General features: G+C 50.2%; 3 protein-coding genes across 5 annotated transcripts; all 3 read right to left on the bottom strand.

Annotated features, from left to right (window-relative positions):
- Nucleotides 1–151: 151 nt before the first annotated feature.
- gon4la (gon-4 like a) lies at nucleotides 152–11,844 on the bottom strand. Of its 2 annotated transcripts, none has more exons than XM_047605976.1 (26): nucleotides 11,794–11,844; nucleotides 10,445–10,647; nucleotides 9,732–9,946; nucleotides 9,579–9,653; nucleotides 9,451–9,501; nucleotides 8,922–8,975; nucleotides 8,736–8,831; nucleotides 8,572–8,664; nucleotides 8,238–8,399; nucleotides 7,847–8,051; nucleotides 7,676–7,777; nucleotides 7,546–7,586; nucleotides 7,369–7,481; nucleotides 7,114–7,279; nucleotides 5,953–6,039; nucleotides 5,686–5,857; nucleotides 4,745–4,895; nucleotides 3,467–3,614; nucleotides 3,249–3,365; nucleotides 2,598–3,065; nucleotides 2,370–2,423; nucleotides 1,693–1,893; nucleotides 1,477–1,617; nucleotides 990–1,306; nucleotides 798–900; nucleotides 152–481 (listed from the first exon to the last, which is right to left on the bottom strand). In XM_047605976.1, exons 2-26 carry the CDS (start codon nucleotides 10,620–10,622, stop codon nucleotides 377–379), a joined length of 3,615 nt encoding a protein of 1,204 aa, XP_047461932.1. In that variant the 5' UTR covers nucleotides 10,623–10,647; nucleotides 11,794–11,844; the 3' UTR covers nucleotides 152–376. The 2 variants fall into 2 exon arrangements, with proteins under 2 accessions (XP_047461932.1, XP_047461931.1); XM_047605975.1 differs by lacking the exon at nucleotides 11,794–11,844 and adding an exon at nucleotides 11,583–11,783.
- A 670-nt stretch (nucleotides 11,845–12,514) lies between these two features.
- On the bottom strand, nucleotides 12,515–13,261 carry LOC125020248 (C2 calcium-dependent domain-containing protein 4B-like). Its single transcript, XM_047605588.1, has one exon. The coding sequence runs from the start codon at nucleotides 13,186–13,188 to the stop codon at nucleotides 12,571–12,573; it is 618 nt and encodes a 205-aa protein (XP_047461544.1). The 5' UTR covers nucleotides 13,189–13,261; the 3' UTR covers nucleotides 12,515–12,570.
- Nucleotides 13,262–13,347: 86 nt separating this feature from the next.
- ints3 (integrator complex subunit 3) lies at nucleotides 13,348–22,349 on the bottom strand. Of its 2 annotated transcripts, XM_047605587.1 has the most exons (29): nucleotides 22,003–22,347; nucleotides 21,391–21,474; nucleotides 20,569–20,652; nucleotides 20,354–20,467; nucleotides 20,188–20,272; nucleotides 20,035–20,101; nucleotides 19,793–19,934; nucleotides 19,582–19,711; nucleotides 19,262–19,359; nucleotides 18,968–19,159; nucleotides 18,799–18,886; nucleotides 18,600–18,679; nucleotides 17,974–18,065; nucleotides 17,631–17,737; nucleotides 17,246–17,365; nucleotides 16,993–17,122; nucleotides 16,858–16,912; nucleotides 16,667–16,770; nucleotides 16,407–16,571; nucleotides 16,156–16,309; nucleotides 15,989–16,057; nucleotides 15,834–15,909; nucleotides 15,631–15,744; nucleotides 15,472–15,520; nucleotides 15,221–15,388; nucleotides 15,044–15,144; nucleotides 14,860–14,932; nucleotides 14,115–14,271; nucleotides 13,348–14,004 (listed from the first exon to the last, which is right to left on the bottom strand). In XM_047605587.1, exons 1-29 carry the CDS (start codon nucleotides 22,084–22,086, stop codon nucleotides 13,927–13,929), a joined length of 3,060 nt encoding a protein of 1,019 aa, XP_047461543.1. In that variant the 5' UTR covers nucleotides 22,087–22,347; the 3' UTR covers nucleotides 13,348–13,926. The 2 variants fall into 2 exon arrangements, with proteins under 2 accessions (XP_047461543.1, XP_047461542.1); XM_047605586.1 differs by having other exon boundaries at nucleotides 14,860–15,144; nucleotides 22,003–22,349.
- Between the last annotated feature and the right edge of the window lie 1,715 nt (nucleotides 22,350–24,064).

Here is a 24,064-nt window from a genome sequence, read left to right as displayed (position 1 = left end):
ATTCATTAGAGTTATATATTTAACATCCTCTCAGATACTTTAATGATCCACATGAGAAACTGATTTGTTACAGTATCTTAGGAAAACAGATCAAATTAAATAAAATGAAATGAGAACTAAATAAATGGTGACTTACTTAGTAACAACAAACTGTTGTAAAAAGGTTTTATTGGTTTTATTCAATATGAATAAACAAACATATAAACAAGGCCTCTAAGGGTCGTGGGAACCCCAGTACATGTCATGTGTCACGTGACCTCAGTGAGACTCCGCCTCCTCATAAATAAACATAAATAATGAACCTTCCTCAGTCAGATGGTCAATAACATGAACAGTGAACCAGTGATTATTGATGAGCTGTGGAGCTGGTGATTGGTCAGTGTGGAGGCGCCTCCTGTCTGCTGATTGGCCGGCCCTCAGAGGAACAGGAAGTAGATACAGAGTGGAAAAGCTTCATCAGGTCCTGGAACCGAAGGCGAACCTGGAGAAACACCAGAGCCTTTTAACCAGCGTTATTTACCCTCTGGAGTCCAGAGTCTAATGGTCTCATAATCTGACTCCTTCTGGTTTTCTCCTTCTTTTTCATGACCCTTGACCCTTGTTTGGTTTCATTCTTTTCAGCTGAAGTCTAGTTTCACGTGGCAGCACTGTTTAGAAACTGCTCTATAGTTTGAACTTAGCACTTACTTCCAAAGTAAAAACAGAGAGTCAGTGAGAAGAGTCTTGATGCTACGTCATTGGATTTGGACCAGGAAGAACGACTGTTCACCTGGATGCTAGGCTCCACCCCCTCTCACCTGTTGGACTGTCTTGTTCCCGAGCTGGGACGACACCTGTCTGAATGTCTTCCAGGTGGCTCCTTTCTCCCGACAGGCCGTCAGGATGGAGCGGTCGGCCTCGCTGAAACCAACGTTTACAAGTTAAACCTGTTCATGTCTCAGGTAAAGCTCAGAGGTCAGAGGTCAGAGGTCAGAGGAGTGTGTTCGTACCGGGTCCAGACGACGACCTTCTCTCCACTGGACGTAATCGAGATGTTTTTAGCACAAACCCTTCGTCGCTCCTCCTCTTCATCTTCCACCTCCTCTTCCTCTTCCTCTTCCTCCTCCTCCTCCTCCTCTTCCTCTTCATCCACTTCCTCCTCCTCCTCCTCCCCGTTGCTTCCTGCCTGAGACTCCTGCTTCCTGTCAGGAGGATTCTGGGAAACTGAGTGCGTGTCTGAGACCTTGGAGGTGGTTGCTAGGCGCTGCTGCAGGAGGCAGTGGAGGTGGTCTTGCAGGGGGGGGTGCTGTCTGAGCAGAGCCTGGAGCTGAGAGGAGAAGAAGAAGCTAAGCTTTAAACATTTCCACTCATCAATAAAACAAATCAACTCATTTAATCGTCTTTTTTCAATAATTAGTCAAAAGTTCAGGACCTGTCAGATTAAAGCTCTCTAACTAACGCCGCTCCCCTCTTCATTTACTGTGAACGAACCGATACCTTAATGTCCTCAGGTGAGGGGGCGGAGCTTCCCTGGGTTAGGTTCACCACCTGCTGGTAGAGGGAGGAGCCTTCCACTAGGTTACGCCCAAGTTGCCGTAGAAACTGCCGGCCATGTTCAAACAGCTGCTGCTCCAACAGCTGGCAGAGAAGAAGAACAGAGTGATGTCATCGGGGAAACTGTGATGTCACACATCGGGCAGTGACGTCACCCACCAGTCCACAGCGTTGGGCTTGTCCTCGGCTCAGAAAGGCAGCGAAGTCTTGGAGAAGCTGAGGCCACGGCTGTAAGACACGACTCAGCCCATGGAACAGAAGTTCAGCGGCGCCCGGCCGCCCCCCCCTCACCGAGAACTCCTCCAACACCTGCAGCAGCTCCTCCAACAGGCCGGGACTCACCTGAACCGTCTCACACACCTGCACAGGAGACAGGCAGCGTTACAACACGACGCCTCCAGCCTCTGCAGCTCCAACAGCTTCGACTCTTCTGGGAAGGATTTCCTCAGGTTTAGGGACCAAGTCCAGCTCCTGAACAACCAGCCCCCCCCCCCGTGACCCCCCCTCCTCTAAACTCCACCCTCCTCCCGTTCTCCTGGGAACCTCCAGTGGAGCTGCATCCCACGCTCTGCATGGACCTCGGTGATGTCTGGCTGGGATGGAAACCCATTCATGAAGCTCTGTTCTGGAGACAATCATTTTTACGTGGCCTGACACTTTGTCTTTCACTAATGTCTGGAGCCTGGGGGCTGGATTCATACACCTGGACTCACTGGTCAGGATGGAGGGAGGAGACTTTAGGAAATAAAGTGTAGTTCACGGTGTGAAGGTCCCACAGTACGATAAAAAATAAAAGATGTAAAAGAAACATAAATGTGTAAACGAGATAAACTCACTCTGAGCAGATAATCTTGAGCAAACATCACATCTTCATCTGATAACGTCTCCTCCTGCAGAAACAAAACACAGCTACTGATGCTTCGGTCTGTGCTGATTAATTATGTCTGATTTATGTTAGTGATTGATTGATCTGTGCTGATTAATTATGTCTGACTTATATTAGTGTTTGATTGATCTGTGCTGATTAATTATGTCTGATCTATAATATTGACAGATTAATGGACCTGTTGGACAGACGTTGTGGACCCCTCTGAGGACGTCCCTCCGTCTCCATCAGCATCATCTGTTGCTTCTCTGGACGGCATCACTTCCTGTTCTCTCTCTGACTCCGCCTCCCCCCTGACGTCATGAGGGGCAGGGTCTTGATGGCTCCTCTTCAGGCCCGCCAGCGTCCGACTGTGGCGTCTAATTTGATCCCTGGTTACCGTGGAGACGGTGGAGGATGGAGATGGAGGTGTGGGGAGGGGGAGGGGGAGGGGCCGCCTCCTCAGTACGAAGCCGATTCGTCTGAAGTCCAGGTTCTCAGGGAGGCGGGGCGGGTACCTGGTGCCAGGGGGGAAACTGTAGCTGCAAGAGGCGGAGCGAAGGAAGGTCAGCTGACTCCTCTGGGTCCCAGGGGGCGTGGCCTCGGATGCTGGGGAGGCGGGGCCAGGCAGGCCATTGATGGCGGCATAGATAACAGGAAGACTCCTCTGGAAGGAAACAACAGAATCAAACAACCCCTGTTACACCACCAGGACCAGGACCAGGACCAGGACCAGGACCAGAACCAGAACCAGGACCAGGACCAGGACCAGAACCAGAACCAGAACCAGAACCAGAACCAGAACCAGGACCAGGACCAGGACCAGGACCAGGACCAGGACCAGACCTACCAGAAGCCACAAAGGCATGACACTCTCCTCCCTCTCCACTGGGGGGCGCTGTTCTGCTGGGTCGACACGACGGCAGGAGACCGGCATAGACCAGAGGACCCGCTGGTACCTGAAGGCCTGGAGACAGGTGAGATGGGGTGAGACAGACTGGTGAGACAGACAGGTGAGACCAGGTGAGACCAGGTGAGACAGACAGGTGAGACAGGTGAGTGTGTTACCTTGACGATGTTGTCAGGGAAACCGGGTCTGCAGCACTGCAGGAGCCTTCGTGTGACCTGAGCCTTGGTCTTTCTCAGCAGGAACTGAGACACTAGTTGAGGAGGATCACAGGAACCCTCCATGTTCCTCAGACCTAGAACCAGCAGACTGTACACACACACACACACACACACACACACACACACACACACACACACAATAAGCACACATACATTTGGACGTCCCCGTCTCCACTTCATCTCATGGGTCCCCAATATATTGGTCCCCAATATATTGGGGACCCATATAACCCATATCACCCCTACATAAGGAGGGGGGGTTAGGGCAGTGATCATCAACTCGTGGCCCGTGGGCCGAATCTGGCCCGCGACTGGATTCCAAAATTGTAGATGAAGGAGAAAACATCATGTGATCCGCACTATTAAAGCAACTGAAAACAGCAACGACAACTGAGACTAACTAATCACCATATATGACTCTGTTTAATGAGGACACACTTGCTGCACTGTTGGTTTTGTCACATAACAGCCTTTCACTTCCTCACAGCACTGATGCAGCCTGCAGAGATGCAACCGTTGTCTTGATCAGTTAAAGTTAAGTAATAATGAGACTTGCACGGGAGTGGGCAGATTTCAGTCTGGCTGTTTTCCTCTGTCAGGCCTCTAACTGCTCAGGATATCAATCCTTGAAATTTGTGTGTTTAGTGTTTAGTGACCGAAGATTATATTCTTTTGCAACAGCAGCAGCGTTACAAATGAGGCATAAACAGGTAACGCATTTCTGAAGGTTGGCATGATAAATGTGTACTTTTCAGTCCATTCAGCATTAAAGGATCTGTTTTCCGCATCAACTTTTCGTTTCATGGCCTTTGAAGGTGCCGTTTTTAGCGTTCCTGTGTTCAGAGGCCTTTTCCTTCCACTAACTGAGTCTGTATTGAAGCCAGTGATGATGTGATGACTCTATCCAGGCTGGTTTCAGCTGTATAAGTTTGTCAAGCGCTTTATAAATAAAGTTTACGTGAATTGAGTTGAGGCAAAATATCTCACCAGCACCCCTGGTGGTTGACTGTGGTATCAGTGATAAAGGCTAATAATGCCTTCAGTTTTGTAATGAAATGAAAAAATATTTTGGTTTAAGCCCCGCCCACTAACATGGAGTGGGCGGGGCTTATGACCTATACTGCAGCCTCCAGCCACCATGAGGAGTCCTACTAGCTTTTAGCTGTCATGGTGTCCATCTTTACACTGTCCAGGGTCGTCCTCTAGTCGTCCTCTTACCAGTCCTCGGCTGCGGTGAAGGCCGCCGTCCTGCGGGGGCAGTAGAGAGCCGGGTCCAGGCTGGCACAGGGCAACAGTTCTGGGTAGAGGAAGATGGGGCGAGTGGCAAAGAGCCAGGGCAGCTCAGCCGGCATGACGGGGAAACATCGCACTGGAGACACAGAGAGACCAGGTCACATTCATACCCTGGACCCACAGAGAGACATAAACACTAGACGCCGTCTCCGCCGTCTCTGTCCATTGGAACGATGCGTCACCGCGGCCGCCATCTTGTTCAGGAGGCGCCGTGTCTACTGACTGTATCAGTGAACGGAGGCAGAGCTCTATCAACGATTACAAGCATCGCAACTCACTCAAGTTTCAACCGATTTTCAATCCGTCTGGTTTATTATCAATGTCACACATATATTTATATGATACTATATAAACTGGTTAAATTATAAATGCAGATAATGTGCAGCACCATTAAAAAGGCCTGTAGGTGTTTGTCAAAACAGATTGATATTAACGATAAAAACAGTGTTAATGATATATTTAATGATAACACAATAGAGTTTATGTAAGAGTATGTGTTAAATAACACCAAGACAGACTAAAAAGGGACAGAGTCCTTAACTAACAAAACCATCTTTTGTTTTCTTATCCTCACATTAGCTAGTAAAAGATACGGTAATTTAATTTACATAAGCTTTACAGAAACATTCAACACGTTCTTAACACTTAAATAATACAAAACATCTTCTCACTTGTGAAACGGTTCAGTTTCTTGGTTCTGGTGTTTCTTTCATGGGAACGTCCATAAACGACACAAAAGTCACCCTAACCCCTGAGCAAGATGGCCGCCGCGGTGACGTGTCTGACCAGCCAGAACGCTGCATCTAGTGTGAATACATCTATGACCGGTCAGCGTGTCGGCCATCTTTAAACGGCGGCGTACTCACCGTATCCTCTGGCGTCAGGCAGGGGGAGCGGCGGCCGGTAGCTGACGGGGTTCTGTCTCAGCTCCTCCAGCAGCTGCAGCGCCCCCTGCAGGTTGGAGGCTCTGAACGCGCTGCAGAAACCTGGGTGAGCTTGGATCAGCTCGGCCCGCTGAGCCAACGCGTCCAGCTCCACCTGGTGGCCAAGAACAGGAAGAACCAGGAAGTTCACATCAACAGTCACATGATCACATGTATCACATGACCCTGAAACATCCAGGTGCTTGTTACCAGGAAGTGTCGGCTGGTCTCAGCTTCACTCTGCAGTCTGCTCACAGGTGAGGTCAACAGGTGAACCTGAGTCAGCAGCTGGACGTGCTGGGGGGGGGGGGCAGGTTAAACTTGGTCACATAACACAAGTAAACACAAGTAAAAAGAAGATAAAAAACTTCTTACATAAAAACTTAATACATATCAGTGTAATCAAAACATGTCGAGAATTAATTACCGTATCTTCTGGACTATAGAGGGCACCTCAATATAAGCCACACCCACAAAGTTTAAAAAAAAAGGAAATGTACATATATAAGCAGCTGATATCTACTGAACGGATCAGTTTCAGAACGGTGCCTGAAACATAAAAGTAAAAGTGCTGATCAAACAAAACAGAAAAGTTATTGGTTTATTCATCCTCCTCCTGCACTGAATCACTGAAACCAGTGAAACCAGTGAATCCACTGAATCACTGAAACCAGTGAAACCAGTGAAACCAGTGAATCCACTGAAACCAGTGAATCCACTGAATCACTGAAACCAGTGAAACCAGTGAATCAACTGAAACCAGTGAATCCTGTGAATCCAGTGAAACCAGTGAAACCAGTGAAACCAGTGAAACCAGTGAATCACTGAATCCAGTGAAACCAGTGAAACCAGTGAATCACTGAAACCACTGAATCATCTCCTTGCGGCCAGTTTTTACGAAGGATTTATCGCAAAATAAATAAATAAATAAATAAAAAAAATCCACAGAAAAGTCACATCTTTGCATAAACCACATGGTTCAAAGTGTGAGAAAAAAGTAGCAGCTTATTGTCCAGAAAACACGGTATCATGAATTTACAGAAGTAGTTCAGTAGAACGTGGTGTGTGTCTCAGGTGTGTGTGTGTGTGTGTCTCAGGTGTGTGTGTGTGTGTGTGTGTGTGTGTGTGTGTGTGTGTATGTGGTGTGTGTTCAGGTTTGTGTCTCAGGTGTGTGTGTGTGTTCAGGTGTGTGTCTCAGGTGTATGTGTCTCAAGTGTGTGTGTCTCAGGTGTGTGTCTCAGGTGTGTGTGTGTGTGTCTCAGGTGTGTGTGTGTGTTCAGGTGTGTGTGTGTGTTCAGGTGTGTGTGTGTGTGTCTCAGGTGTGTGTGTTCAGGTGTGTGTGTGTCTCAGGTGTGTGTCTCAGGTGTGTACCTGCTGTAGCTGCTGCTGCAGCTGTCTCTTCTGTTGCGTGTTCAGCGTTAGCGTGTTGGACTCTGCACACGTGTCGCTCTGCGTTGCTCGTCTCTTCCTGACCAATGCCAGCTGCTCCTTCACCGTGCGGCGCTGCTCTGTGATTGGTCGGTCCTCGGGCGGCGCCCTGAGGGACGGGACGGTCAGAGGACAGGAACGTGTTGCCCAGGTCCAGTGTGTGTGTGTGTTTGTGTGTGTGTGTGTGTGTGTACATACACGTTGTTCTCTTCAGGTGTGTGCGTCTCGACAGTGCGTGCTTCCTCCTGAGGCTCCTCCTCCTCCTCGTGGCCTTCGTCGTCCACTTCCTGTCCCGCCAGGTCCTCCTTCAACTGACACAGAAGTTACTGATCGGTCGGTCCAGTTACTGATCACACGTTAATGATGCTGAGTTACCGTCTGGAACAGCTCCTCCATCAGCTCGTTGACCTCCTTCTCTGGAGGACACACACAACAGGTTCTGATCAGTGATTGGACGGGAGGCGGAGCCCAGGATCAGCTGACATTAGTCTGTGTTGGTACTAACTGGTGATGCGGACGGCCTTGTCGTCACGGTAATCCTCCAGGTCGGGCTCATCGATGTCAGCCAGGAAGTTATACTCAGGATCATCTTCATCATCACACTCCTCTGGAAGAGACACAGGTCACATGACTCCAGGTCACATGACTCCCACTAGTTTAATGACCATCTCTTTACCTTCGTTGTCCACGTCTGAGGTCATCAGGCCTCTCAGCCAATCGGTCCAGTCCCTGTCCTCGTGGGCGGAGTCGTACATGTCAGGTGTGATGTCCGGGGCTTGGAGCTCCGCCTCCAGACGGCCCAGCGGGACGTCCCTGAGAGGACGCTTAGACCGAGTCCTGTACGCCATCAGACCGGACTCGTCCTCAGACTCAGACAGAGGCTGAGGACACACGACACATGATCAAATATTTAAAAAAAACATTTACACTGGAAGGTGAAGAAGAGGAGGAGGAGGAGGGGGGGGGGTGATGAAGAGGAGGGAGGTGATGAAGAGGAGGGAGGTGATGAAGAGGAGGAGGAAGAGGAGGGTGGTGATGAAGAGGAGGGAGGTGATGAAGAGGAGTACCTGGTAGGGCTCCAGACAAACAGCCAGCTCCTCCTCCACAGCGTGAAGTTTCTCCAGGAAGGCACTGTCCGCCACAGCTCTGGGGGGCGGGGCTCTGGGTGGAGGGGGCGGTCCCATGGAGACAGACCCCGCCCTCAACCGTCTGGAGCGACTCCTGGATCTCTGAGAGAGGAGGGGAGGAGGTCACATGACATGTCAGGTGTAGATCAGGTGTAGCTCAGGTGTAGATCAGGTGTAGCTCAGGTGTAGCTCAGGTGTAGCTCAGGTGTAGCTCAGGTGTAGCTCAGGTGTAGCTCAGGTGTAGCTCAGGTGTAGCTCAGGTGTAGCGGCGTACCTGCCAGGGGCTGCAGCTGTCCTCATCCTGCCTGGTCAGCCTGCTTCCTCTGGGGGACGAGGCCGTGCTCTCCATGTCGCTCTCCTGGAACGTCTGAACACACCCACCATCAATCAGTCAATCATCAGCAACCAATGAGAAACCAGTAATAAACACAGCCTCACGTCTTCTGCCGTCTCATCCTCCTCTTCCTCGTCAGGGTGGTACTCTTCATCTGAGGAGTCTTCATCAGCCAGAGGGATGTCCACGAACTGAGGAGCCTGTGGAGACAGAGTTCATGAGACATGACCCCTGACCTCTGACCTCTGACCCCTGACCTCTGACCTCTGACCTCTGACCTCTGACCTCACCTTGGGCAGGTCGCTGCTCTTCTTGATTGGAGAGATGTTCCAGGCCGGAATCACCTGACATGAAACAGACACAGCAGATGGAATAACTGCACACAGCAGTTGATCAGCTGTAGATCAGCTATTGATCAGCTGTGGATCAGCTGTAGATCAGCTGTGGATCAGCTGTGGATCAGCTGTAGATCAGCGGTTGATCAGCTGTTGATCAGTGGTTGATCAGCTATAGATCAGCTATTGATCAGCTGTAGATCAGCTATTGATCAGCTGTGGATCAGCTGTAGATCAGCTGTGGATCAGCTGTGGATCAGCTGTAGATCAGCGGTTGATCAGCTGTTGATCAGTGGTTGATCAGCTATAGATCAGCTGTTGATCAGTGGTTGATCAGCTATAGATCAGCTGTAGATCAGCGGTTGATCAGCTGTAGATCAGCTGTAGATCAGCGGTTGATCAGCTGTAGATCAGTGGTTGATCAGCTGTAGATCAGCAGTTGATCAGCTGTAGATCAGCTGTAGATCAGCTGTTGTTGACTCACCACTCCTTTCTCCACCACTTCTTTGAACTTTGCTCTCGTCATCTTCGGCTCCTGAGACACAAAAACACATGAGATGAACAGCGAAGGAACAAACCAAACCGAGGGATGTGATTGGACAGAAGACTCACAAAGGGAGGGACGGCCTCCGTCTCATTCATGGCGGCTTTCATCATGGCCACCACGTGCTCGTTGGTGATTACTTCCTGTAGGTCAAAGGTCGACAGGTGAGAAACGGCGCAGACATAAGTGATGTCTCTGGTCAATAATTCCCACGGACTCACGTGGAGGATGTTCCTGACGTTCACCGTCGTCAGGTTGTGTTGTCTTGACTTGGTCTCCAGTGATTGGTCCAGCTGTCTGTCAATCTCCACTCCCTCCTCCTCTTCCTCACTCTCTGAGGCTCCACCCCTCTCCTCTTCCTCTTCCCCTTCCCCGGTCAGTTTACTCCTCTTCCTCTTCCTCCTCCTGGCTGCCTTCTCCTCCGTCTGACTCTCCTCTGAAACACAGTCCTCAGTGTTATGACCGAGTCGTGTCTGGTGCTTTACTCCCTCCCTGCCTGCAGGGGTCGCTGTGTTTCACTGTGTTTCACTGTGTTTCACTTCCTGTAGTCCAGCCTGTGATTGGAGGAAACCTGACGATCTGGGTTTATATTCCTTAAGAGAGGATCCTCTTAGAGAGCTCATAACTTAGCCTATTTTTTTTCTTACACTATTTTTTCCCAGCCAGTGCAGTAATGTTTCAGATGAATAAGTGTCTGTCTGTCTGTTAGTGTTGACACGATACCAACATGTATTTTGATACTTTTCGATACTTTTTCAAATAAAAAGAGAGCACAAAAAATGTCATTACTGACTTTATTTTAATAGAAAATCTTAGAATAAGAGGGTTAGGGGTTATCTGTGTCTAAGTCTAAGTATTAGTCAGGTAGTAATTATGTTTGTTTGTTGTTCTGTTCACCCTGAAAATATAAATGGTAAATAAAGATGCTGGTTACCCATGGTGATGATGAGTCTGGAGTCAGTGGTGTCCTCCTCCTCCTCCTCCTCCTCCTCCTCCTCCCGGCCTCCTGCCGCTGGAGGCAGAACATCATGGGAGATACTGGTCCTGGTCCCGGTGTCCGGGGGCGGAGCTTTGGACGGGCCGAGTCTGAGACGTTTGCGGACCGGGTTCATGGTGGAGACACATGACCTCTGACCTCTGGAAGTGACACATAAAAGAAGTGTTGATTGCTCATCTCAGATTAATGGGGAAGGTGCAGGTCAAACGCTCGGTCATTGCTGACTTTAACCATATATATGCCAGGATTTCTGATGGGATGATAAATGTGAAATATTTTCACTACTCTAAATGCAAAGGGATTAGTGGAGCTTTGGACACGTCAGTGATTAGTAGCAACATGGATTTTGATGGATTTAACTATTTTCTTTTTTTGTACTGTCAAGTTTAAAATCCGATTCACTAGAAGTGACAAATAAAATGTCACTGAACTGGAAGTGACATGTGACCAATGGTGTCGACCTGTATTCCACCTGAAGCGCCTCTCAGCTCATGTTGATAAACAAAACTAGAATGAGACGTGAACATTTTCTTTAAAAAAAAAAGTCTTACTTATGAAAAGTAGTTACTGGATGTGTTGTTAAATGTTATTGTGATATGTTCAATTAAATTTGTTATTCAAAAATAATGCACTTATCTTCTGTTAGCCGCTATTAGCAGTAGTGTTGTTTACTGGTAGTTAGCAGTTAGCTTCTGTTAGCCGCTATTAGCAGTAGTAGTGATAGTTAGCATTTAGCTTCTGTTAGCCGCTATTAGCAGTAGTGTTGTTTACTGGTAGTTAGCAGTTAGCTTCTGTTAGCCGCTATTAGCAGTAGTAGTGATAGTTAGCATTTAGCTTCTGTTAGCCGCTATTAGCAGTAGTGTTGTTTACTGGTAGTTAGCATTTAGCTTCTGTTAGCCGCTATTAGCAGTAGTGTTGTTTACTGGTAGTTAGCACTTAGCTTCTGTTAGCCGCTATTAGCAGTAGTAGTGATAGTTAGCATTTAGCTTCTGTTAGCCGCTATTAGCAGTAGTGTTGTTTACTGGTAGTTAGCATTTAGCTTCTGTTAGCCGCTATTAGCAGTAGTGTTGTTTACTGGTAGTTAGCAGTTCGCTCCGGCTCCACCGGTGTTTGAGTCAGTTAACCGCCCGGCACCAGGCTGCGGAGGGCGAGCAGTCAGCCTCGCTAACCCACCACCGTCAGCCCAGAGCCCCGACGATTGTTTCGGGGTCTGCCGGTGCTGGTTCCGGTGCTGGTACGGGTCAGACCAGTGCAAATTAACGTTCACGCTCCGGTGCAGAACTTACCGCCAGAAGCGTCAAACGTCGACTCCGCCTCTTAAAAAAAAAAAAAAAAAACGACATCACTTCTGTGGCGGTGGCGCAGATTGATGACATTACTTCTGTGGCGGTGGCGCAGATTGATGACATCACTTGTCACCGGAATATCTTGCCTGTTTCTCTTTTAGGAGACAACTTATAAAATTAAATATTTTATTTAAAAGACGCTTTCAGGTCGTTCGATAACACTTTTACATACATAAACAAAATAGAATAAATAACTGCAAAATCCCCCAAAACATCAAAACTCTAAATGATATTTATCCTTCAAATTAATTCATTAGAAAGAGATTTTAACTGGAGGTCTTATGCAAACCAACGGTTCCCAGTATTTCATTGTTTCACAAACTCTCCGAACTTCAATGGATGTTTCAATATTCAGTAGAAACGTAACCGTGAGGTTTATCGTCAGGTCTAATGTGGTCACTACAAGGTCCATCTCTGCATCAACTCTGCTAATGTGATGATGTTGACAATTGTCTGAATCAGCTCTGATGTTCTAATGTGACAAATACATGTTTACACTAGTTTAAGGACCAGGAACCAGATATGAGACATTCATCTGGATTGAACACGTGAAACGTACACACACACACACGTCCTACGCTACAGCGTAGGACTGTAGACTCCAGGTATTTCAGTGAGAGTCATATAAAGGGTTAAACATTTAAACACGAAGCTGGGAAACTTCATTAAAAGAAACTTTATTTAAATCTCATTACAAAACAAGAGGCATCTCTGACATCAGCGGGGGGCGGGGCGTCGGGGACTCAGCACCTTCAGCAGCTGGAGACCCAGAACCTTCACCCGGGACTTACTGGGACCGGGACTGGGACCGGGACCGGGACCAGTGTCTGGGTCAGCTTCAGTCACCGTGACCGTCACCGGTTTGTTGCGGTGAAACAGGGACTCCCGGCGCCTCGTGCACGGGCTCGCGGCTAACGCGGCGCGGAAGCCATACGGCGTTGTAACCTTGGCAACGTGCTGGAGCGACATAGCCGCGCGCGTTGTGACGTCCGTGTCCGGTTCCGCCGAGGCAGACGTAGCAGCGGCGGGCGCGGGGCGGCGGAGGCGCAGCAGGAACCGGGGAGAGGCGGATCCGGAGACTTCGGGCCGCACCGGGGGCTCAGGGGGGTCTGGAACGGGACTGTCCTCCTCCGGGTCGCTGAGCAGCCGGGTCCGGTCCGGAGACACTCGACAGGGGCGCGGGGAGAGACAGAGGAGCGAACTACGGGACGGGATGACGAAGGTCGGCATCCGGTCTGGAGTCAGAACCAGAGCCCGCAGAGAAGATCCGGCCTGAAGACCCGACATGATGAGAGCAGGAGCAGATCTGACCTGATCCTTGATCAGCAGCTTCATCTGAGTCCGGATCTGCTCTGATCACATTTATATCAATCAGCTGGAGCCAGTCAGTCAATCAGCTGATTGACTGACTGGCTCCAGCTGATCAGAGACGGAACCACCCTCAGCAGCTCAAACCAAACTCACCAAACGTTTCACTGAATGAATGGAGGAGGATTTTTTTACTTCTTTTAATGAGATTTATTTCCCGTCTTTGATCAATAAACTTTAAACTCTATAAAAATATTTGATGATCTGAGAACCGCTCACACCAGACTCCATGTGGATTTCACACCGTTTTAGACAAAGAAGCAGTAAAAATGCCCCCCCCCCCACTACTCTGCGCCCCCCCTCCCTCCCCGTACAGTTTTTATGTGAAGAGCTGATCTGAAAAGCTTTTACTGCAGCGGGACAAACGAACGAGTCGCTAAAAACAGCAGGAAGTCATGATCCTCCACAATAAGAGTCCTCCCTCATCTTCTTCTCCTTCACCATGACGACCACCACAACGGTCGCCATGACGTCCGCCATGTCCGCTGTTAAAACCAGCCTCCCAGTGCATCATGGGAGTTTAGCCACACAGTGACCTTTGACCTGGTTGGTCTTCGTCTCCGTGGAAACGGCGTAAGTCTCTTCACGTGACCTTCAGTTCACCACACAGAGCCCTGCCCCCCCATCAGAGAGGGCGGGGCCTCTTCCAGTGGTCAGAGCGTCTGATTGGCTGGTCTCCGTGGCAGCTGATCCGTGATTGGTCCATCAGTCGCTGTCGGAGCCGACGGCCGACGAACCCTTCCTCTTCCTCTTAGGAGCTTTGGGCTTCGAGTCCTCCTCCTCCTGGGGACATAGCAGAACCGGGTCAGACCAGAACCAGAACAGAATCATAGCAGAACCAGGAGCAGAAATAAAAATAATAACAGAACCAGGTCCGGTCCCCCTCCACCTACCGAGGCGCTGCTGGAGGCGCTGTCCTCCTCGTTGTTGGTGGGCGGAGCTACTCCCTTCCTGGAACGGGGGGAGGTGGCAGGAGCTTTGCGTCTGGACTTGGGGGGTTTGGCCTGAGAGTCCTCGTACTCCTCAGCCAGAGAGAACAGGTCACTGAACCTGAAACACAGGAAGTGATGTCACGCTGATGACAGTGTTGTCATGGTGATGAGAGTGTGTGTTGTCACGGTAAATGTAAATGTACTTTATTTATACGGCCCTTTACAACAGTCCTCTCTGTGAACCAAAGTGCTTTACAGCAGGTTATAAATAAAGAGAAGAATAGTAAAAACTATTAAAAACAATAAAAGAACAGTGAAAAGCAATAACATACAATAAAATCGAAAAGATAAAAGTGTTGTCATACTACTGGGTATTAAAAGCCACCCTAAATAAGTAGGTTTTAAGCCCAGACTAGAAGAGGCCCAGGTCAGAAATAAGATGCATCTCGGTGGGGAACTTATTCCAGAACCTGAGAAAAGGCTCATTCACCCCAGTGTTTGTATTTTGACCTGGGCACTTCCAGCAAAAGTGATGAGAGCGCGTGTTGTCACGGTGATGAGAGTGTGTGTTGTCACGGTGATGTGTGTTGTCACGGTGATGCGTGTGCGTGTTGTCACGGTGATGAGAGCGCGTGTTGTCATGGTGATGAGAGCGCGTGTTGTCATGGTGATGAGAGCGCGTGTTGTCACGGTGATGAGTGTCTACCTCATCTTGTGAGCCTCGTCACAGCTGGCCTGGACGTGCTGCAGAGCCTGGAGGATGGGGGTCTGACTGAAGACTGGGACGCAGGACAGAGGACAGACAACATCAATAACTGAATGGCTGAGTTTCTGTAATACGTGTCTTTCAGAGAATGTCTCCGGGCGTCCCCCTATGCGTCCCCACTCACAGCTGTTCTTGGTGTTGCTCAGACTCAGTCTCAGGTTGTCCATGTGCTCCAGGATCTGCTCCAGGGTCAGCTGAGCCAGTTTACTGCTGGAGCTCCTCAGACTGGGGACAGAGACACACTGTGAGACATCTCAGGACATCCTGTGTCCCCTCCCAGGACCCCTGTCCCCGTCCTCACCTCTGTCTCTTGCGGGGCTGGTTGTTGTTCTTGATGAGCTGGGCCTTGATGTGTTCTCCCAGAGTCTCGTCGTATTTGGACGCCCAGTGTCTCAGGATGCTGGTGGTGAACTGGTCCTCAGGGTGGCAGGGACGACTCAGGACCATCTTCACCATCTCCTCACTGGGCCTGGACAAAGACAGACAGGGGACGTTAGAGGACAGGTGTGGGGACATTAGGGAGACGTTAGGGGGACGAGGACGTGTGATTACTTCTCTCTGCGGAGCTGCAGCAGCAGGCAGGACAAGGCCTCGGGATGCTCTGAAAGACAAGGACACAGAGCTGAGGACACGCTGGACCAGGGGGTGTCCCCCGGTGAGACGGGTGGACAGGACTCAGCAGGGACGTCCCTGTGTCCCCTGGTGACTGACCTTTGTACTTGAGGTGCTGCAGGATGGGGATGATGGTCTCCAGGGGGATGCTGTGGGCCAGGAACAGCTGCCACGTACTGTACTGCTCAAAGGTCTCCCAGTCCAGGGACTGAACTGTGGACACACAGGGGACACACAGGGGACATGAAACAGACCCGTCCACACATTAGGACACACCTGGACCAATACTGTAAGTGTCTCACTGAGGATGTTGAGGACAGAGTCCTTCCTGAACATCACCAGCGTCCCCATCATGACGTGGCACATCAGCTCCTGCAACTGAGGACAGAGACAGAGACGTCCTGGTTAGAGACGCCGTCCTGGCTAGAGGACAGGAGGGTAGCGGTCGTTGTCCTACCTGCGTGGAGTCGATGACGGCCACAATCATATTGAGCAGTTCCCCGCTTCGTAGCGTCTCATCTGGAAACTGGACACGGGGACACGGACACAGTTTGTCTCACATTTCTTAGTCCCTACATCTTGAGGACATTCCAATTAAGGACAGAGACGGGGGACGGGCAGTACCTCAGAGTATATGGACGGCGTGAGGTAGCAGAGGAGACGGACATCGTCCTCCTGGCAGGCCTTCATGTCCATCATGAGACAGGTGTGCAGGTCTCCCAGAGCCGTGGCCTGAGCGAAGGACTCGTACAGCATCATCTTCCCATTGGCTGCTTTACTGTGGACGGACAAGGACACACGTGAGACACAGCTGTCCTGGACCTCTCCGTCCCTGTCCAGGACGGGGACAGCGCGCTGTCCTCGGGGCGTCTCACCTGGCCTTCAGGTAGTACAGCAGGTGGTACCCGATCTTGGGCTGTTTCTGGTACAGTTCAGCCAACATGTCCAGGAGGACGGAGAAGCCGCTGTTGTCCTCCTGCATGGTGACCAGGTTCCTGAAGACCAGACAGACCGGCTTACACACCGAGTCGTCCAGGGACCTGCCGAGGGACGGACAGAGGGACATCAGAGACGTGGACAGAGGGACGGACAGAGGGACATCAGAGACGTGGACAGGGGGACAGATGGGTCTTACTCCTCAGTGATCTCCTCAGGGAGGACGTCTCCTCTGAAATGATCCTTAAACAGCTCGGCAAGACAGGACGCCAGAGAGGACATCGTCTCCGTGTCAAAGTCGTCCTGTGGACACCACAGAACACAGAACAGTTAAAGATGGCCGCCGGCCGTGTCGGCCATCTTGGTGGGGGCTGTGCCGCGGGGACTGACCTCCAGGATGAGGTCCACGATCTCCTGCATCACTTCACACTGAGCCTCTGTGTCGCTGAGGAGAGACACACGGTTGCTAGGTTACCACTGCTGTCCTCACACCCGTCTCGTGTGGACACGCGGAGGACGACTCACCTGGTCTTCTGGAGCTGCTGCACCTTCTCCTTCATGGTGTCGTCCAGTTGGTCGAGCCAGGGAGTGATGTCAGCGGGCTCCTCCACCACGGCCTCTTTGATTGGATGGAAGCGGAACTCGCGCTTCTTTCCTGCACAGTGATTGGCCGACAGACGGCGTGATGTCATGCACCGCGTTCACACCTGGTACTAGCACAGACCTGTGTCTTTAAACCGGTTTAAACTGGTTTAAACTGGTTTAAACTGGTTGTCACCTTTGTTGTTGACCTCCTCTTCGTCATCGCTGAAGGCAGCTTCTGTGGTGTCATAGCAACCGTCCTCCTTCTCCAGAACGTGGTTGTCCATCTCCATGGAAACAGACTCTTCCATCTTGACTGCAGGAAACAGAGAATGTTAGTGTGTCATTGTGTGTGTGTGTGTGTGTCTCTGTGTGTGTGTGTGTCTCTGTGTGTCTGTGTGTGTGTGTGTGTGTGTGTGTGTGTGTGTGTGTCTCTCTGTGTGTGTGTGTCAGTGTGTGTGTCTCTGTGTGTGTGTGTGTCAGTGTGTGTGTGTGTCTGTGTGTGTGTGTGTGTGTGTCTGTGTGTGTGTGTGTGTCAGTGTGTGTGTGTCTCTGTGTGTGTGTGTGTGTGTGTGTGTTACCTTCTGTGGGGGGGGAGGGGGGGCTGCAGAACTCGGGGAACCTCTCTCTGAGCATAGAACGAAGCTCTCGGTCCAACTTTGGGTTATCGAAGAGAGGAGCGAGGTGTCTGAGACAGAGACAGAGACAGAGACAGAGACAGAGACAGACAGAGACAGAGACCAGAGGTTACATGTCTCCAGTGTCCCAGAGTCTAATGGTCCTGGTTTCATTCTTTCAGCTCAACCTCTTTACAAACAGTGTGAACACGTTGCAGCTAAAACAGACTGTGTGTGTGTGTGTGTGTGTGTGTGTGTGTGTGTGTGTGTGTGTGTGTGTGTGTGTGTGTGTGGGGGGGGGGCTTACGCCAGCACTCTCTTCTCCATGATGAAGGTGAGCGAGTTGAAGACGCCCTGACGGACCTGAGACTCCAGAGGAGGGAAGAAGTGAGGGATGATCTGAGGAGGAGGAGGAGACGTTTACACACTGGACCAGAACAGTGACATCATCAGTACTGTTATTATATATATATATATATATATGTATATATATACTGTTATTAGTACTTTCATTATACACATGGACTCAGTACTAACAATACTACAGTACTAGAGAGTGTGTGTGTGTGTGTGTGTGTAGTCGCTGTGTGTGTGTGTGTGTGTGTGTGTGTGTGTGTGTGTGTGTGTTACCCTGCACATGAAGTCCAGGAGTGTGTGTGTGTGTGTGTGTGTGTTGTGTTGTGTGTGTGTGTGTGTGTGTGTGTGTTGTGTGTGTGTGTGTGTGTGTGTGTGTGTGTGTGTGTGTGTTGTGTGTGTGTCTCTGTGTGTGTGTGTGTGTGTCCTGACATGGTGTGTGTGTGTGTGTGTGTGTGTGTGTCTGTGTTGTGTGTCTGTGTGTGTGTGTGTGTGTGTGTCTCTGTGTGTGTGTGTGTGTGTGTGTGTGTGTGTGTGTGTGTGTGTGTGTGTGTCTCTGTGTGTGTGTGTGTGTGTTACCCTGCACATGAAGTCCAGGAGTGTGGCAGTGATGGCAGGATGAGGTTTCATGGAGTGATGCATCACCAGGATGGCTGGTTCTGAAACACAATTACTGTATCATTAGTGGGGACGTCACAGGGACATCGCTGTCCTCAGGGGGACATCGCTGTCCTTACGGGGACATCAGTGTCCTCACGGGGACACCGGGGACAGTTACCTATGTTCATGATGCTGTCCTTCTCAGGGTTGAAGAACAGCCAATCATAGAAGAGCGCCAGCTTCGCGTTGGACGCCGCCACATTGGACTGAGGACACAGAGGGACAGACATCAGTCATTACTAGTTACTGGTGTGTGATGGACACCTTCAGAGGCCCCACCCCCTCACCGTGCAGGTGGTCAGCAGCCAGCCAATGATAGCCCAGCGTGGCAAGATGTCCGAGCTCAGCACCTCATTGGACGGATGGACCACCCCACAGATGTAGCGAATCAGATCACAGCGCAGGGACTGGCTCTCCGCCGTGGACAGGTACTGTCTCTGGAACCAGTCCTGGTACCGCTTCTGCTGTCCAAACCGCACCTGGACCAGGGACAGACAACATCAGAGACAGCCACAAAGAGACAGGTGGGGACATGGAGGGACAGGTGGGGACATGGAGGGACAGGTGGGGACAGGTGTTACCCTGGACGTCATGAACAGTAGTTTTGTCTCCATGTCCGGTGTGAGTCGACAGGCCAGAAACTTCCTGGACGTCCGAGCCGTTAACAGCTGGAGGACACCTGGAGACAAGAGGACACACCTGAGACAAGAGGACACACCTGGAGACAATCACACATGACGGGAGGTGTAGTTTACCAATGAGCTGCAGTGAACGGAGGATTGTGGGAGGTGTAGTTTACCAGTGAGTGGAGGATTGTGGGAGGTGTAGTTTACCAGTGAGTGGAGGATTGTGGGAGGTGTAGTTTACCAGTGAGTGGAGGATTGTGGGAGGTGTAGTTTACCAGTGAACTGAGGACTGAGGACTTGTGGGTTGTGCAGCAGGTCTCTCCAGATCAGCTCCATCTCTGGGATCCGAGCCACGTTCTGCAGAAGACGAACCAGATCTCTGCCGATGATCAGACACTCCATGAACTACAGAGAGACGGAGAGAACAGATCACCACGGTTACCACCAGGCCATGCTCCTCCTCCTGCTCCTCCTGCTCCTCCTCACCTTCTCCCTCAGCATACTGATGCAGTAGTCGACCTCCTTCTGGCGTAGCGTCAGCAGGTTGGGGGCTCCGTGGTCCACGATCAGGCGGAGGTAGGTGTAGACGGACATGGCGATCAGCATCCCGCTCTTCAGAACCCACTCCCTGTTTCACAATAAGAGCTCTGACTCCATCACACAAGACAAGAAGCCGAGACAGGTTCATGACAAACGCTGATTTTGAGGGGACGGAGACAGAGACGTACTTTTGCTCCAGCAGGATGTCCAGGACGCTCTCAGCCAGCCACAGGTTCTTAGTGGAGATGTCTCCACCTGAGGACAGGAGGACAGGAGGACAGGAGGGTTAACCTCTGAGCTAGGCTCATGCCGTCATGGAGGACGAGGTGTGGGACTCTAACCTGCGATCTGTTTCAGCAGCGTCATGACGACGCCATCAGCTCCGATCATGCCGCTCTTCACCAGCTCTCGGACCAACCACACCAACTGCACACAGAGGAGCTGGTTAACGCCAATCACACGGGGCCCCGCCCACCTGCCTCAGCTGGCCCCGCCCACTCGGCTCACCTGTGTTCTGGGGACGTCCTGCAGCTTGAGGAACTTCTCCATCAGGATCTGGTTGACCTTCACCAGGACCACGTTCATCCCGTCTCTGTTGACCAGCGTCAGGTCTCTGTAACACTGGAAACGACGGCCATGATGTCACAGTGATGATGTCACAGTGATGATGTCACAGTGATGATGTCACGTGCTACTGATGATGATGATGTGGAGGAACTCACCCTCTGGGCCTGGGGAGGCTCAGTGAGGACCAGGGTGAACAGACCCAGACAGACCTCCTCATGCTGCTGCTGGCCTTTACACACCTGGAGGACAGAGAGGACGGGGAGGACAGGGAGGACAGGGAGGACAGGGAGGACAGGGAGGACAGGGAGGACACAACCCTGAGCCTCAGCCTTCCAGTTAAATACAGCACCTGGTCTCTAGTCTGCGGGTGGAGCTGCTCCAGCTTCATTCTTTGTGGCACTGATTCAATAAGAAGCTTCTACAATGTCTCCAGGTTTATTTCATCCATGGTCATTTGTGTCCCTCATTCACTCATTCATCTAATTCACTGCTTCTCTTCTCCCCCTGATGCTCCATCGCTCTGGACCAGAGTCAGTCTGGACTCAGACCATGGTTCTCCACTGTCCTTCCAGTCTGGAATAAAGGTCTTAAGCTAGTTTTAGTAGTTTCTAGATGTTTCCTCTGTTTGATGCAGCCAATGATTTGACCCTTCTCCACCAGACTAACATCTCCTCCTCCAGACTAACATCTCCTCCTCCAGACTAACATCTCCTCCTCCACCAGACTAACATCTCCTCCTCCAGACTAACATCTCCTCCACCACCAGACTAACATCTCCTCCTCCAGACTAACATCTTCTGTGTCTTTACACATGGTTGTTGGAGAAATGAGAAGCTCCTCATTGCATCAGTTGGTCTTAAATAACTAGTTGAACTAATGATCCACCAGGAGGTTCTGGACTATTCATTGTTTTTATGGCCAGACTGTATGAACCTGTGTGTCCAGCAGCTTGAGCCGTTTGTTTGTTTGTTTCTTACGTTAGCTGTTAGCGCGTCGTTAGCTTCTCTCTCTGACAGCCCATTGGTCAACGCCTGGACGGTTCCAACACATCGCTCCAATCTCTGCACACAAACATAAACAACAACACACTAAGTGGTTAGCATCGTAACCTCTCAGCTTTAAAACATCAAACACAGCAAATGTGGTTTATCAAGACATCGGATTTCCCACTGGGTGAATAGTTACTTTATTTATTTGTTTCTGTACGTCTGACATGTGAATCCCTGCGCATGCGCATCTGTCACTTCACGGTCTCATCCATGTTTACGTAGAGTTAGCATGCTAGGCTAACAGACTTTAAGTTGTGTTTCAGAAGCACAAACCCGGCGAACAAACACACAGCTGCTCCCACGGAGCTCCACACCTCCACTACCGGGTCCACACTCCCCTCCACCCTCCACCCTCCATCCTCCACCCTCCACCGGGACCCGGCGGGGACAGTTAGCCTGCTGCTAGCCGTGCTAAATAAAATGGTTCCAATGTCTTTGTACCCGCTGCTTGTTCATACACTAGACCCGGTCCAACCCAGTCCACCGTGGTCCAACCTGGGCTACACCCGCTCTCCGGGCCCTCCACCCGGCTCGGCCTACCTCCTCCAGCTCGTCTTTGGCGTCCAGCGCGGAGGACACCAGGAGCCGGCCCTGCGGCTTCGCCTTCGCCGGCGCAGGCTCCATCTGCTCCGGCCGCGCCTCGCCGGGCCCCGCGGAGCTGGGAAGGCCTGGGAGTCCCGGAGCAGGAGCCTTGTGGGAGTTTGTGTCGGTGTGACAGAGAGTCCCGGGCCTCGGGTAGGGTGGGAGCCTGGCTGGGGAACGCTTGGCTCGGTTATTTAGTGTTTTTAAACTTATTCGGGGACAGCAGAGACTGCGAGCCCCGCTCCGAGACACCGTCCGACCACAGTCACTTAACGGACATCCGCACCGAGAGAGCAGGGCACGGGGGCGGGGCCTCCGCGCCGCCGGCCAATCGCTGTACGCTCTAATTTGATTGACACGAGCGTCCACCAATAGCAGCACAGGACAGCTGGAGCCAATCCCCGGCCTTCTTCTCCGAGAGCGCCTGCATGGAAACTGTTCCTACTACTACTACTACTGCTACTACTCCTACTACTACTACTACTACTACTACTGCATGGAAACTGTTCCTACTACTACTACTGCATGGAAACTGTTCCTACTACTACTACTACTACTACTGCATGGAAACTGTTCCTACTACTACTACTACTACTACTACTGCATGGAAACTGTTCCTACTACTACTACTACTACTACTGCATGGAAACTGTTCCTACTACTACTACTACTGCATGGAAACTGTTCCTACTACTACTACTACTACTACTGCATGGAAACTGTTCCTACTACTACTACTACTACTACTGCATGGAAACTGTTCCTACTACTACTACTACTACTACTACTGCATGGAAACTGTTCCTACTACTACTACTACTACTACTGCATGGAAACTGTTCCTACTACTACTACTACTGCATGGAAACTGTTCCTACTACTACTACTACTGCATGGAAACTGTTCCTACTACTACTACTACTGCTACTACTCCTACTACTACTACTACTACTACTACTGCATGGAAACTGTTCCTACTACTACTACTACTACTGCATGGAAACTACTACTGCATGGAAACTGTTCCTACTACTACTACTACTGCTACTACCCCTACTACTACTACTACTACTACTACTGCATGGAAACTGTTCCTACTACTACTACTACTACTGCATGGAAACTACTACTGCATGGAAACTACTACTACTACTGCATGGAAACTGTTCCTACTAACCTGCATGGAAACTGTTCCTACTACTACTACTACTACTACTACTGCATGGAAACTGTTCCTACTACTACTACTACTGCTACTACTCCTACTACTACTACTACTACTACTACTGCATGGAAACTGTTCCTACTACTACTACTACTACTGCATGGAAACTGTTCCTACTACTACTACTACTACTACTGCATGGAAACTGTTCCTACTACTACTACTACTGCATGGAAACTGTTCCTACTACTACTACTACTGCTACTACTCCTACTACTACTACTACTACTACTACTGCATGGAAACTGTTCCTACTACTACTACTACTACTGCATGGAAACTACTACTGCATGGAAACTACTACTACTACTGCATGGAAACTGTTCCTACTACTACTGCATGGAAACTGTTCCTACTACTACTACTACTACTACTACTGCTACTGCATGGAAACTGTTCCTACTACTACTACTACTACTACTACTAATACTACTACTGCATGTAAACTGTTACTACTACTACTACTACTACTGCATGGAAACTACTACTGCTACTGCATGGAAACTACTACTACTGCTACTACTCCTACTACTACTACTGCATGGAAACTACTGCTACTACTACTACTACTGCATGGAAACATCTCCTACTACTACTGCTACTACTCCTACTACTACTACTGCATGGAAACTGTTCCTACTACTACTACTACTACTACTCCTACTACTACTACTGCATGGAAACTACTACTGCATGGAAACTACTACTACTACTGCATGGAAGTACTGCAGTACTACTACAATAGTACTGCAGTAGTTTTTATCTCTGTTTTTATTGCCAATAAAGAAACATCTG

This window comes from Mugil cephalus, chromosome 14 (genome assembly GCF_022458985.1).
Source record: "Mugil cephalus isolate CIBA_MC_2020 chromosome 14, CIBA_Mcephalus_1.1, whole genome shotgun sequence".
NCBI lineage: Eukaryota > Metazoa > Chordata > Actinopteri > Mugiliformes > Mugilidae > Mugil > Mugil cephalus.
This window is presented reverse-complemented; position numbering and strand designations above follow the sequence as displayed.